Source organism: Dendronephthya gigantea, unplaced genomic scaffold (assembly GCF_004324835.1).
Source record: "Dendronephthya gigantea isolate DGI-Jeju-01 unplaced genomic scaffold, DenGig_1.0 000373F, whole genome shotgun sequence".
NCBI lineage: Eukaryota > Metazoa > Cnidaria > Anthozoa > Malacalcyonacea > Nephtheidae > Dendronephthya > Dendronephthya gigantea.
Window position 1 is genome coordinate 23054 of NW_021163383.1, and position 15241 is coordinate 38294.

General features: G+C 37.2%; 2 protein-coding genes across 2 annotated transcripts; one reads left to right on the forward strand and one right to left on the reverse strand.

Annotated features, from left to right (window-relative positions):
- Nucleotides 1-3697: 3697 nt before the first annotated feature.
- Nucleotides 3698-10674, reverse strand: LOC114542642. The gene is made up of 2 exons (XM_028562145.1): nt 10299-10674; nt 3698-6194 (listed from the first exon to the last, which is right to left on the reverse strand). Exon 2 carries the CDS (start codon nt 6050-6052, stop codon nt 3698-3700), a length of 2355 nt encoding a protein of 784 aa, XP_028417946.1. The 5' UTR covers nt 6053-6194; nt 10299-10674.
- Nucleotides 7182-8180, forward strand: LOC114542649. Its single transcript, XM_028562151.1, has one exon. The coding sequence runs from the start codon at nt 7202-7204 to the stop codon at nt 8030-8032; it is 831 nt and encodes a 276-aa protein (XP_028417952.1). The 5' UTR covers nt 7182-7201; the 3' UTR covers nt 8033-8180.
- Nucleotides 10675-15241: the final 4567 nt, after the last annotated feature.

Genomic DNA, 15241 nt, shown 5'->3' on the forward strand with positions numbered 1-15241 from the left:
TTTAACCCACCTGCAGGCTCACACCACGGCGGGGTGTGGGAGCGATGTATAAGAACAGTTCGAAAGGTAATGAGAGCTATTACCAAGGAACAGTTACTCGATGACGAAGGCCTAACACATTATTGATGTGCGAGGTCGAAGCTATTGTCAATGGACGGCCATTGACAAAGTTGTCAGATGACCCCAACGATCTGAAACCCCTAACCCCCAACCATCTTCTATTGCTCCGAAGCGGAACAAATTTACTACCTGGAAATTTCTCAAAGGACGACTGCTGCAGCACGAGGCGATGGCGACAAGTACAGTATCTGGCCAATGTATTTTGGAGGCGATGGATTAGAGAGTATTTACCATCATTGCAAGAACGGCAGAAATGGCTTAAGAAACGACGGAATCTAGAAGTTGGTGATATTGTCTTAATCCTCGATGAGAAAACTCCACGCTGCAGCTGGCCAATGGGACGCATCCTCGACGTCTACACCAACCGTCGGGATGGTCTCATGCGTTCTGTGAAAGTGAAGACAAGCTTATCGGTCTTGGTTCGACCAGTGGACAAGATTATCTTCCTGGAATCTGAAACTGCTCCAACAGACGATAAGTAGAAAATAATTAAGATTTAATAGACGGCGATAGCCAGGAGCAATATATACAAATATACACATATTAGATTAAATGCTAGTTGAGATTTATCATAAAGTTTCGAACCCATATAATTTTTGGTAAAGGCTTCAACATCGCCTTTAAGGGGCCGGAATGTTGGTTTCGAAACGGAAGGTCGTTCAAGTTGCTATTTTTCTGGCAAAAACAAGTTGTTATTTTCCATTTCAGCGCGAAGATTTACATTAAATGCGTAAATTTGGTTAGCAAATGCGCAATGCGGTTGCCTTGCCTAGCCACGCTATGTCCGTCACAAACACACTGCGTTTCTATGTTTTGAAATCCGGTTCATGCTACACAAAAACATTCTACTTCTACACTCATTCTACGCTGAGTCTCGAATGTGGACGCTTGCAAGAAAGCAAAGGTTTATGCTATTCTATTCGCATTGCGAGACAAAAAATTCTATCTTTATTCCACCTCAATCAAAGCTATATCTACGCGCATGATAGTTAAAGTTGGTGCGTCTGCAAACCAAAGTAAGTAAATAGATAGTACGTTGTTTCAGTTAGCAATTGTCGCACTAAGTGTTTCGATAAGCGCTGCTAAAATCGGTTTAGTTGTTATATTGTATTGCATGCTAATTCTTAGTTTAATAAGTATATCTCGTTTATGTCAATTATCAAGTATACTCCTATTAATTTCATGTGACAGGTTACTATAGTTTGTCTGCTTATCATATTTTAGTTCGAACCGACGCAATATTCTCAATCGACTTATTCGACCCAAACCTGTATATATCCTGTTAATAAATTATCAAAATTCCTACGTCGAGTTCGTTTCATTCTACGCACCGCGTCTACCCCTGTAGATTTATTGGGAACTCGTTGACATTGAATTTCTGTCCCAGTGAAGCTAAAGATCTAACCATGTTACACTATGGTATTTCTTTACTTTTCAATAACTTATTGTTGTAGTTCTTTGTAACATGTGATGTTTGCATGTCATTACTTTCTTACCTTAACGGAAGCCCAAATTGATTTGTGATCACTAAAGTACGTTTCAAGAGTACCTGCTTGAACATCTTCTTCAATCAAATTCGTATACACATGATCAATTAATATCCTATTATCTGTTGTACAGCTAGATATAAGTTGGTCAAGGCCAATTTCATTGATCATAAGGTTGTACAATAATCTTCGTTCTATCTCATCAAGCCAATTAACATTAAAGTCTCCAATGATTATAACTTGTGTAGAACGATTTTCCTCCAAAGTGGCACGAATGGCAGCCAAAAGAGGTGATAATACAAGTCTTGGAGATTTGTATATTCCAATTACAATTAAGTCTGGGCGTTGGACTGTCTTTATTATAGTTAACTCGATCCCATGACAGTTTTTCGCACAAGGGTATCCAATCATCATGGGAATTTTGGAATAAATAGCTGTTCCGTGATATGGACGGTTAACATTTGAAATCTCGTCATTTCTAAATAACTCATAACCTTCAATTGCATACATTTCATCAGGATCTTGTGAACTAAATCTTGTTTCAGTAAAATTAGGATGTCAGCTGAGGAATAATTAATATCTTTTCGTACATCTTCTATGTGCTTGTGCAGATCTTGCATTTAGATGACAAATTTTGATATCAGTGTGATTCAGCATGTACAAAGGAGTAAAACAAAGATCTAATTTATACTCATTTCTCAGCGATTGCATTTCTTGTACGACTTTAGGATCAACAGAAATCTTACTTTCGCAGAGATCAGTTATATATAGCCCTTCGATTGTTGTTACTCGGCTTAGAGCGACGTAATGAATATGAAGAATTGCTCTTCTCGTATTCAAATTAACGACGATTTGTGATTGAGTATCACCTTGTGATCTATGAACAGTTTTAGCCGACGCTGGTCTTAAGGGAAATTGCTTTCTTACCACTTGAGCAGACTTTGTTTTACCTACAGCAAATTGCGTTGTAACCGGTTTAATAGGTGTCCAACTACTTAGTATGCATGTACCTCCCGCATATAAGATTCTATTTTCTTGTCGGGTTTTTTCCCCAACATCTTCGCTGTCAAATTGAACCCAGACGAGGCCAGGGGGTTTGGTATCATTGGTCAATTGAATATGTTTAATGACATTACTTGCGCCGTTTGTTAGTCCATCATCAGTGCGTATATTGACCGCAAGTTCTGTTCGTTGTCCGACTGCAATATGTAGCTTATAAGCCAACTGTTTTGAATTTTTGAAAGGAACATGTGGTATTTGTCTGATTATTTTTTCCTTGAGTTCAGTTGAACAGGCTCCAATGACGCTATCTTGTGCCTTGATTACGTATTTATCACCAGGATTGAATGATTGATAAACTTTATGATTATATTCATCAACTAAAGCACTTTGAATGAATAAACGTGGGGCGTCTCTGGGACACATATTCTCTTCAACGCATCTCTCTTTCAGTTATTTAAGATCACTAGGAGTATGATTACCTTCACGAAGTCGATTGAGAATCTCTGCGAAAATCTTGCTTTCTCTCTGTCTCATGATTTCATCGAGCTCAAACAGTTTAAAATATTTCCTCCATAAGTTTGGGGCAAGAATATCGTAAGAATTTAAGCACTGAACATCTGTGAATATATAACTATCCATTACAGGCTTCAGTTGAAATAAATCACCTATTGTGATTATACTGACACCGCCGAAATCTTCTTTGCTACCTTTTAAATCTTTCAAACGGTTGTTCAATTGAATGGTGAACATACTGTTGCCAACCATTGATATTTCATCAAGTAATATTAACTTTAATGAACCCAGTTCCAGTCTCATCGTGTTTAATCTGCCAGAATCCAATGGTTTATAATTTTTTAGAGACTGACTAGCTGGAATGCGCAAGGCACTGTGAATCGTGTTACCTTTTATAAGATATGCAGCTTTTCCTGTCGGAGCAAGCAATAATATATGAATACGATGAAAATCGTCCCCTGCTCGTGAATTGTAATACTTCAATGCTGCCTGGTATATCGATTTAATAAGGTGAGACTTTCCAACACCTCCACTTCCACTGAGGAATGCGTAAAATGGTTTATCTGATGTTTTTATCAAATGCAGAGCATGATAGAAAACTCTCTTTGTTTCTTATTCAGCATCTGAACTAAAGCTCGATATTCGTTATCTTGCATTTCATTTAAGATGAGCGGTTCATTATTTGGTAAAGAAGACGGTATACCCAAATTTTCTGCAAGATGATCAAAAGTTTCGTTTAAATCTGGATGTGTGTCCACGCATCCTTGGTCCTGATCATGTCGTTCAACATCTTGTGTCACAGGTGCTATTGTATCAAAAGCATCATCACATTCGTCAAAATTATGTCCAATTTCATTTAAATCTTCGTTACAAACAGCATATTGCTCCATTTGCTTATTTATTTCATCATATCGAGCTAAATAGTGCTCCTCAAAAGAAGAATAATTTCTCAACAAATCGGTTTGCTCATTTCGCCAAGGAGTAAATAGCATAATTAACTCCCGATAATGTTTTTCAGGTTGTGCCTCTTTATTAAACCAGACACTTCGGATTACTCTAGATCGAGATCTTTTCTTTACATTTTTACTTCCAGAAGCTTTTACCATTTGAAGATTTTCGTCATTTGGTAATTCATCGTTATTATCTTCATCATCATTTTCTAATGGAAGTTTATCAACATCAGACTTGTTTGTTTTTCTATATGTCTGTTGACCACAAGAGTCGTACCATGCTGCCCAATCAGCTAGTGTCACACTTTGCAAACAATCAGGTCGTTCTATATATCTTTTTAAAAGACCTCCAGACTGAATTTCTTCCGATTCATCAGCCATTTTCTCTATTTCACTCAACGGTTTAAGCAATTCGACTCTTTCAGAAGGAGGAGATGTATTAATGAAAATTACATTACGTGAAGATTTTCGCATTGGAAGTTGCAGAACAACATACACAGCTTCTTGTGCACTTATTTCGACAGCGTTCAAAAATTTGTTGCCAATATCACGAACTTGCTGTTTGATATTAGTATTCCCTTCTTTTGCTTCAGCACAAGCTTTACGAAGTAATTCACTCATTCCTTTTTGACCTTTGGAAATATATGATACAATATACATTGCACATGCATATACATCTAAGACATATTGAATGTCCATGTTTGCTCGCCATGCTCGAAGACAAACAGGATTGTAATTATTAATCCTTAACTCATTTGGACTTCTTTTCAAAAAGATTGTTGGAGTATTCAAAGATGATCGTATAGCAAGGATATACTGACGTTCTGAAACATCTAAATCTTGTAGTAGTTCATCACAGGTAATGTCTTTACCTTCCTTGAAATCATTTAGTTTACTTTTAATATTTTTCCACAATTCTTTGCTGGCTTTAGCAGCAGTCGAAGAAGTATCTTCATCAAGTGGATAAAGAATCTGAGTACATCTCATTGGTGGTTGTGGATAGTTGAATCTACAAATATTTTTAGACTTTTTCCTGCAAGTATGAGAATGCCTGTGTGTCTGTCTATTTACAAGATCGAGTATTTCCAAATCATCTTCTGGTTTGTTACAGGTAATTATGCTGTCAATATAAGCAACAACATCTTCATCTTTATCAACACCAAACACTGGTGCATTTTCAAGCCATATCAACATATGAATATGAGGTGACCCTCGGTGTTGGTACTTAACTCTATAAAACCAATCTTTAATTTTTCCTAATGGGGCAAGTTTGCCCATTAAGACATCTTTTAAGAAAGTATTGAACTGAAAATCAAAATGTCTTGCACAGGTTACTGGGTCACTTTGAATCAGTCGACACCTTTCCTCCCAAGTGAGATTGTTCAATTCTTCATCACTAAATTCCTTGTGATCAATAAGTTTACCGAGAATTCTTAATAAGTGATTCCATTTTGTTTCTGCTGATGAGAAACTGCAAAATAATGATGCTGGTCCCAACTGGCGAATCATAGCAAACAAGTCCTTTTTGGCTCGTTCAAAATAAGGCAGTGAACCCCTGAGAGTTTTCATAAATCTGAAACCATCATCATGGTTTATTAAACTTTGTAAACCTTCTGTAGTTTTTAGGTCTCCAGCAGTAAGTGTTCTGTTACCTATTTTGTTTTTTCGGAGAGCAACCTGTGACTGACCAATCAAAAATTTCATTTGTAATTTTTTAGCTTTGAAGAATATATTTTCAACACACATGGCAGCTCGTCGATCAGATCTTCTTAACTCAGATTTACATATTTCACTATAGTAAACACTTCTTAACCTTTGTTTATCATCTGGTCGTTTTTGTCCGAGAAATATTCCTGGATATGCCATTTCTTCAGAATACTGATCTCTAAATATACTCAATGGTCTATTACCTTCACCAGGTGCAACATTATAAATTTCCTGTCTTTCACTATCACTGACAAAATCTGGTGGAGTCAACATATTGTCGGTTACTCCAGCCGGTATCTCATCTTCACCTTCAGTCCATTCATCTTCTGGTGAGTTGGGTGTTGTTAAATCATCTGCACCATTTGATGTTCCAATACTATCATGATTTGGCAACAATATAAATCATTAAGGAACTCTACGAATAATGAAATTAAAAAGGTGAAAAGTCAATATTTTACTGATAACCTTGAGACCAACCAGAACAATCCAAAGTCAACTTGGAAACTTATTAATGAATTAAGCTCTCGTAATAATTCTAGTCATAAGACCATATCTAATATTACAATTGGCGAAGAAACAATAAATGCGCCTAAGGACATAGCCGAAATGTTTAATTCTCACTTTGCAAAAGTAGGTGAGAATTTAGCATCTGATATACCACCATCTGCTGTGGAACCGGAGGTTTATATTGAGCCAACTGAAACCACATTCTCATTGACACCCCCCACAATAAATACAGTTTGTAGTAAATTAAGAACGATTAACGAAAAGAAAGCATCAGGTCTGGATAAAATACCCTGCAAACTTTTAAAACTTGCAGCTGAAATCGTTGCCCCATCATTAACTCTAATATTTGATAAGATTATAACTACTGGCATATTCCCAACGGAATGGAAGTTAGCAAGAGTTACGCCGATTTTTAAGAAAGGTAGAAAAGATGATATGGACAACTATCGACCAATATCCGTAATTTTATGCGTTGCTAAGATTTTTGAAAAACTGATTTTTGATCAGCTGTATGAGTATTTAAATGCTAATAATTTGATATCCAAAATTCAATCCGGTTTTCGATCATTGCACAGTACATTAACTGCCTTATTAGAAGCAACGGACAAATGGTCAATCAACATAGATAATGGCTTACTCAATGGAGTGGTCTTTATCGACCTCAAAAAAGCATTTGATACCATTGATCACACCATTCTCTTACGGAAGCTAAGAATATATGGTGTTGACCAAAGCGGCATCAAACTCTTTGAATCATATCTAAGCAACCGTGGCTAAAGATGTTGCGTAAATGGTGAATTATCTGAGGCTGTTAAAATAAGTTGTGGTGTGCCTCAAGGTAGCAACTTGGGGCCACTATTGTTTTTAATTTACATTAACGATTTGCCTAATTGTCTGGAAAGAGCCTCTCCGAGAATGTTTGCTGATGATACTAATATAAGTATTGCGGCAAAATCTGTAACAGAGCTTGAATCAATAATTAACTCTGAATTGAAAAATCTTAATCAATGGCTCATAGCTAACAAACTGAGTCTAAATGTCGCTAAAACGGAATTTATGATAATTGGATCTCGTCAACGGTTAATGATACACAATAATGAACAAATAAACATTGAAATTGACGGGAAGATAATCAAGAGAGTTAAAGATACGAAATCATTAGGATTACAAATTGACGAGCACCTAGTATGGGCGCGACACGTTGAAGGCATTTCCAAAAAGGTTGCGTCGGCAATTGGTGCTCTTAAAAGGATACGCCAGTTCATAGATACAAGCACTGCCCTCAAAATTTACGGAGCTTTGATTCAACCGTATTTTGATTATTGTAGTTCAGTTTGGGATGGTTTAAATATCACGTTAAATGATAAATTGCAAAAACTGCAAAATAGAGCAGGGAGGGTAATTACCAAATCTGGATACGATGCAAGTTCCAGCGACCTTTTCACTAAACTAGGTTGGGACAATCTTTCGACACGCCGGAAAAAACACAAGGCTGAAATAATGTTCAAAATTCTTAACGATTTAACACCGAATTATCTCCGTAATTTATTTGAATTCCACAGCACAGGATACAATTTGAGAAACTCTGAAAATGCTTTATTTGTACCAAAACCGCGAACAAATTATGCTAATCGAAGTTTTAGTTATAGTGGCGCGGTGTTGTGGAATGAGTTACCTCAAAATGTACGAGCATTATGCTCTCTTAACCAATTTAAAAGGGAGATTGACAACATTTTTTCCCTATAAAACAGACTCTCGCACGGCAATCTTGTAAATCAGTTTATATATCTGTATTTTAAATTGTATTGTATTGTGTTGTATTTAGTAATTTTGTCCCTAAATATCTAATGAATGTATATAATTATAGCCCACTTTTTATACTGTAGATTTTACCGTGCTTAAATAAAGTTTTGATTGATTGATTGATTGATCCATTGACTCTTGTAAACTTCTCAACCAATTCTCATTGATAATGATGCCTTGATCTTCATACAAAGGACTTGTGTTAATCAACCATGCAGCTGCTTGCATTACTTTGTGAGGTCTTATATTCATTGAAAGCGCAGAACTTTTGTATTGTAATCTTCGTTTAAGTTGAACTTTAATAGTACCTGTCTCATCTGATAATCTAGGAAGCACATTTACTGTGCTGTTTACATCTGCTGGAACATTGACAACATTACCAGTAATCTTGAGTTGACCACCCCTTGGGGCCTGAAAAATCTTTTGAAATGCCAGTCGAGGAGCAATAAGTCGACATTCTAGTTCATTCAGATCAAAGAAAGATGGTTTTTCTGGAAATTTCATGCCATTGGCAATTGCACAAGGGGGAACTTTCCCTTTCATTAAGTAATTGTTACAGGTTTGACAAACCCATTCAATGTTATCAACACTTTTTATATTTTGCAGATACTTGATTATATCAGGACTGACCATTTTTACTCTGTCTGCAGGGGAGACAGAATGTTTATACCATAATTGATCACAGCAAGTGCAAACATACAAAGGTCCTCTAGATACAGAATTATGAAACTTTTTAACAAGTGCAAATGTATCAATATTTTCACTGGGGAGGTAATTTACAGCATCAGCTGTAACAATTCTCACTGAATGCGATTTGTTACCTTTTGTCTCGTACTGCTTTGCAGAGTGATTTTGTTTTCTACAAGCTCTTTTTCGTTCATTATTTTTTGCAAGTCTAGCTTCCTTTTGCTGAATGGTCTCATTATTTAATTTTTCTTTTCTTGATTTATCATATTCTCTTCTTTTTGCAAGTCTAGCTTCTCTTTGCTCCGTTGACTTATTTAGTATTCTAGAATTATTATAATCTCTCATTTTTGCAAGTCTAGCTTCTCTTTGCTCTGTTGACTCTTTTAGTATTCTAGAATTATTATAATCTCTCATTTTTGCAAGTCTAGCTTCTCTTTTCTCTGTTGACTCATTCTGTCTTTTTGTTCTTTTGTGATTATTACACTTACTGATTTTTCAAGTCTAGCTTCACTTTCTTCAGTTGACTCATTAGTTTGTACCCTTTCTCTAAATGTTTGAATATTCCTTTTGTTGTTCAGTTCTTGTGTGTTTACACTATGTTGTTCAAATAGCTCAGCAGAACCTACATCAACCATACCACAATTTGTACTGTTTTCTGTAGACAATACTGTTTCCATATCATGATTATGGATGCACTTTACACCCTTTAACTCAAATGGTAATACAATACTTGCTTTATTGGACATTGATGTTAATCGAAAATACTCTCCAAGATTTTCTATTCCTTCCACTGATATTAAAACACAATAACCCAGTGCAGATGGTTTACCTGATAGATCTCTTGAATGTGAATCAAACACTTTAAACACACCAGGAAAAGGCATGATGATTGCCACAGTGTTCATACCAATTGTAAGTAAACAACTTTTATAGTTTAATGAATAAAATATTTCATTTAAAGCATGCTCAAGTGTCACAAATGGGAGACTATTTTCACTCATGTATAATGCTCCTGAAAAGGAATCACTGTATTGCAAATTAAAGGTATGATTGTCTATGTCAACAAACTCAGGGACATCAGTTAATAATAAATAACTCCTATTCATACTTTGACTGATAACACAATACAAACTGTTTCCACTTATTAAAACTGTGTTTAGAATTGATCTATCCCAAATATTGACTGATTTAATTTCTTTGTAAACAATTGCATATAATGACATGGCTACACACTGTTTACCAGCACTCATACCAAACATTAAATCATTACCTTGATTAAAATCTGCATGAATTGTACAGGCAGGATCAACTAAATCATTTAAAGTTCTAGGACCAGGATTTTCCTCTACATCATTTGAGAGTCTTAGCAATAATGGCACATAAACATCATGATAGTATATGATTTGAACATACCAAAAGCACAATTCACTAATCTTTTGGCTCTTATTCAATTGGCTTTTGAAATAAGGCAAGCAGAATACATTGAAATAAAACATTAATAGTATTTGATTCCAAAGTTTACCTTTAAGACGGCACATACTGTTGCGACGGTCTGTAAAATTGTGGTGTGAACCAATCCTGGAGCGATAAACTTCAATAGTGACACCCATATTTGTGGCCTAGAACTCAAAACCAATTGTCAATTGTCGAGTTAATTTAGATATTACTGATGATTTTTATTTGTCAGTATATTCGTCAGTAATGTACCTGCAAGTCAGCAAGCAGTCAGCAGTGTTATTTTGTTTGAATATAGCAGCAGTTGTGGCTGTTAATTGTTTTATATACCCGCACAATGGCTGGGTTCAAATTTCAATACCCGCACAATGGCTGGGTTCAATTTCAATACCTGCACAATGGCTAGGTTCACTTTTGGTACGTGGCCTTTCACGTAAATAGTACCAGGGCCGGATTAACCTTTCGCGGGGCCCGTGGCATTTTTTCAGTGCGGGGCCCCTCAATCCCGTAAAAAGCATCAAAGCCTTTACTCACCGGCCACAGAATTTTTGGGGCTCGGGTAAAATTCTCGTTAGGGGAGTAAAATCCGCAAAAAAATAGCAATTTGTGCTAGTGTAGCGAGATAATGCATGACCAGAACATTGGTGTATAAACTTGAATTTTGGGGGCTATAGCAGTGTTAGGGAGGTTTGGGGGCATCCTCTCCCAAGAACATTTTGAGTTTTAGAGTGCAGCAAATGCGATTTCCTGCGTTTTGGGGGTGAGATTTCCACAAAATCGAGTATAATATTGCATTACCTAAACTACATATAAACAACCTAAGATGTTTTCTAAAAGAGGACTATATATTCCAACAACATGCAGTTTAATTCTATTCTTGTAGGTTTTGGGGGACCCTTACAACCCTGGGCTCAGGGCTAATTTCCCCCTTTGACCACCCCTCTGGGTGGCTCTGCCTTTACTTGAAGTTTTAAATTTCTAAATTTTCCCATTACCCTAAAATTTTCTTAGAAGAATCTGTTGAGAGAACAATCATATAACATCCGGTGAACTTTAATACCGGATATGACCTTTCATTAAATTAGCGAATCATAAGATACTTGAACTATTACGTCATAAACGCATGTTGAACGTTTTTACACAGATACATATTTATTTTTTACTCGTTGTTGTTACCAATATATTGATATTATTCTTTGGTGTAATAAATGTAAAAAGAGAAACGATGTCTCTTCATTCAATACACTCAACAGGTTATGGGCCCAGGAGGCTTTACTTTAATGGAGATACTATACAATTTGGGAGACACGATTCATCAACTATTTATATACACTAGACAAAGGCGTACACAAAGCCATTTTACCCCAAGTTGAGGAGGAAGAAAACGACCGAGATTTCGACGAAAAGAATAGACGAGCCTATGCCGAGTTGGTACAAACACTGGATGAACGTTCGCTACAACTAATAATGCACGATGCTACAAATAATGGACGAGAAGCGTTGAAAATCCTACGCAGCCACTACGCCAGCGCCGAGAAACCACGAGTACTCACGCTATATGAAGAGTTGACAACACTCCGTATGTCTGTACATGAAGACATCACTGATTACATTATCAGAGCTGAAAAAGCAGCTACAGGATTAAAATCAGCAGGTGAGACAATTAGTGACAATCTTATTATCGCCATGCTTTTGAAAGGTTTACCCGAAGCATACACGTCATTTGTTGTGGTACACACACAGTTAGACAAAGTAAAAACACTGACTGAATTCAAAGCCGCACTACACAACTATTCCAACACCGAAGCCAGCCGCTCTGCTTCAGCCCAAGCGCCATCATCTGCTATGTTCTCATCCAATGATAATAAATCCGGTCCAACTAAATCATCGAAAAACCAGCAAACTTGTAATTCGTGTGGAAAAACAAATCACCATCACGAAACTGCAGAGTAAAATCCAAATTGAAATGTACTTTTTGTGACAAACCAGGGCACGTAGAAAGTGTCTGTTTTCAAAAGAAAAGAGACGGTGCAAACAAACAAAACACGGCCAGCAACGTATCATTCTCTTTCTCGTTGAGTGATAAAATCATGTTCAGCAGCGCACACAGACCTCATTCCCTACTTGTTGATTGTGGCGCAACGTATCATATTGTGAACGACCCAAATAGCATGATAGCATACGACGATTCTTTCGATCCAAGTCAACACTACATCGAGCTCGCTAATGGTCATCGTAGCAACACCATCGTTACAGCGAAAGGTACAGCCAAGTTCACTATCCTTAGTTCCACCGGCCAACATATCGACATTATGCTCAAGAACGCATTGCTCGCACCAACCTTTCCAGTGAGTCTGTTCTCAGTACGAGCAGCAACTGATGCGAACGCAACGGTCGTCTTCACCAAAGATACAGCTAAACTCATCACCAACCATACTCGATTCGACATCCACAAACGAGGTCGCCTGTACTACCTACCACAATTACGAATGACACAGCTAGCACAACCAGATCCCTTGCTGACTGGCAAAAAACTCTTGGCCACATGAATCATGAGGACATTCTCAAACTAGAGTCTGCCACCCGAGGAATGAAGATCACAGACCCAAAAGGCAAACAACCGTGCAACACATGCAATGAGCATAAGATGACAAAGCTACCAAAGTCCCATGATGATCCTCCCGTGCACGCTATCCTATAAACACACACCACTTTTACTCACTTCTTATCTTCATGTTTCTTTTACACAAAGCCAACCCTGCTCCCCGCTGACGAGTCCGCAAAAGGATGAAACGCCGCGTACGGGGATACTGATTCGCACGCTTGACTATCTTGTCTTTTGTCTTACCTTTTTACCTACTTCCTCACATAACTTTGATTTGAACAGCACCAACAACACTACACAACCTATTACTACACACATAACGACATAGGTTCTTCAGGAACTCCATCATACACAAACAAAACCCTTTTACAAAAATTTCATTTCAAACACACCACATTGTTGGCGGTTGTCCAACAACATTCCATCAACCCCATCTGGTTATTTTTATTTCTATTTCTACACCCCTTAATTCGCAATTAACTAATCAACAAATCACTTATTTTGTTCCCTTTTTGCCCACATATACATAACGTCCTAACCTTAACGTCCTAACGCTGGTTTAATTCAGACAATTGTTACAAATTAACCTATAACTATATAAGAACTACAATTTGGTTCCAATTACCTATGTCAAAAAATAAAATAAAAAAAGTTTTTAGGACCCGGGATATTTTACTACCCACTGATGACGACATTGCATTGTAATTCCTCACCGAAGTCCAAAACAACTCGACCATACTTGTTTTAACTCATGACTACGGTGATATAATAAAATGTAACTTGAACAACAATAACGAACCGTACTACATGAAGTACACCATACGAACAAAACACAATTAAACCTCGATGTCCACACACAACCATAATTGACACGTAAACCCCACTATCTCCCACACAGACTTTGACACCTGACCCCAGTGACGTAACATACTAACGCATTTTATGCAGACACGTGTAATCCCTGACCCCTTTTCGATCAAGCTTCTTGAACGGATACAAGCTCTGCTGTCAAGCAATTTTTTACACGAATTTTGATAAAATTCCACACGGTCTCACAACTTTAATCATTAAGATGGCTCATCGCGTTGGTCTATCGAAGTACAACAACAACTTTGGTAAGACACACAGTTTAAATTTTCTATTTTACCCCTTACGAATACACTTTCACGCAGTCTTGATCCTTTATGATTCTCCTATAAACACACACCACTTTTACTCACTTCTTATCTTCATGGTTCTTCTACACAAAGCCAACCCTGCTCCCCGCTGACGAGTCCGCAAAAGGATGAAACGCCGCGTACGGGGATACTGATTCGCACGCTTGCCTTTCTTGTCTTCTGTTTTACTTTTCTACCTACCTCCTTACATTACCTTGACTTAACACCACCAATAACGCTACACAACCTATTACTACAAACGCAACTACATAGTTTCTTGAAGAACTCCATCATACACAAACAAAACCCTTTTTTACAAAATTTTATTTCAAACACACCACATGGTTGGCAGTTGTCCAACAAATTCCAAACTACCCTGGTTATTTTTATTTATTTCTACGCCCCCCAATTCGCAATTAACTATTCAACGAATTACTCATTATGTTCCCCTTTAGCCCACATACACATAACGTTCTATTTTTTCCTCTAGTTTGTTTAATTCAGACAATTGTTACAAATTAACTTATAACTATATGAGAACTACAATATGGTTCCAATTACCTATGTCAAAATATAAAATAAACATTATAGTACCCAACCTCGTACCCAGGGTCTTTTCTCTGTGCTCACTCTGGGGGGAACACCCGCTGAGAAAAGACCCTGGTATTGTTTGGTCACGTGTCTCCCAGATTCTGGGAGGTTACAAAAAAATTTTACAAGGGGCGGGTGGCTGAGTATTATTATGATTTAAGCGAACTTTTGTTCGAAGTTTCGAACTGCGAGTATAATGCGAGTTGAATAATACGGAGATATGAACTCTGTTATATTTGCATTATTAAGCTGTGCATCGCGGCAACATATCAAGTTTCATATCAAATTTCATAAGCAGAAGCACATGTTTCGGGTGACAAAAGCCAAAAAGTCTTTTATCCCGATGGCTTCGAAGGAAACACCGAAAAAAATTTATCGAGCAAGAAATTCTTCGATTGACCCGTTGTCCTGTAGACTTTGTCGATCTATTGGTGACGCGAATCATCGCAAAAATTTATTTAGTACACTAAACGAAGAATTATTGAGGACTGTAGAGCAATTGTGCGGCCATCCGTTGTTGCGAGATCCAAGTTTGCCTCATCTGTTGTGTCGACCATGCGAGCGCAGACTAAAGCACATTAAAGAATTTCGAGAAGTTGTAAGAAAAACACAGAACGAATTTCGCCAGCAACAACCTTGTGAAACAAGAGTGAAACG

Bases quoted from the DNA above. Each gene is read 5' to 3' on its own strand.
- LOC114542642 (XM_028562145.1), bottom strand. From the start codon at position 6,052: ATGTTGACTCCACCAGATTTTGTCAGTGATAGTGAAAGACAGGAAATT.
- LOC114542649 (XM_028562151.1), top strand. From the start codon at position 7,202: ATGTTTGCTGATGATACTAATATAAGTATTGCGGCAAAATCTGTAACA.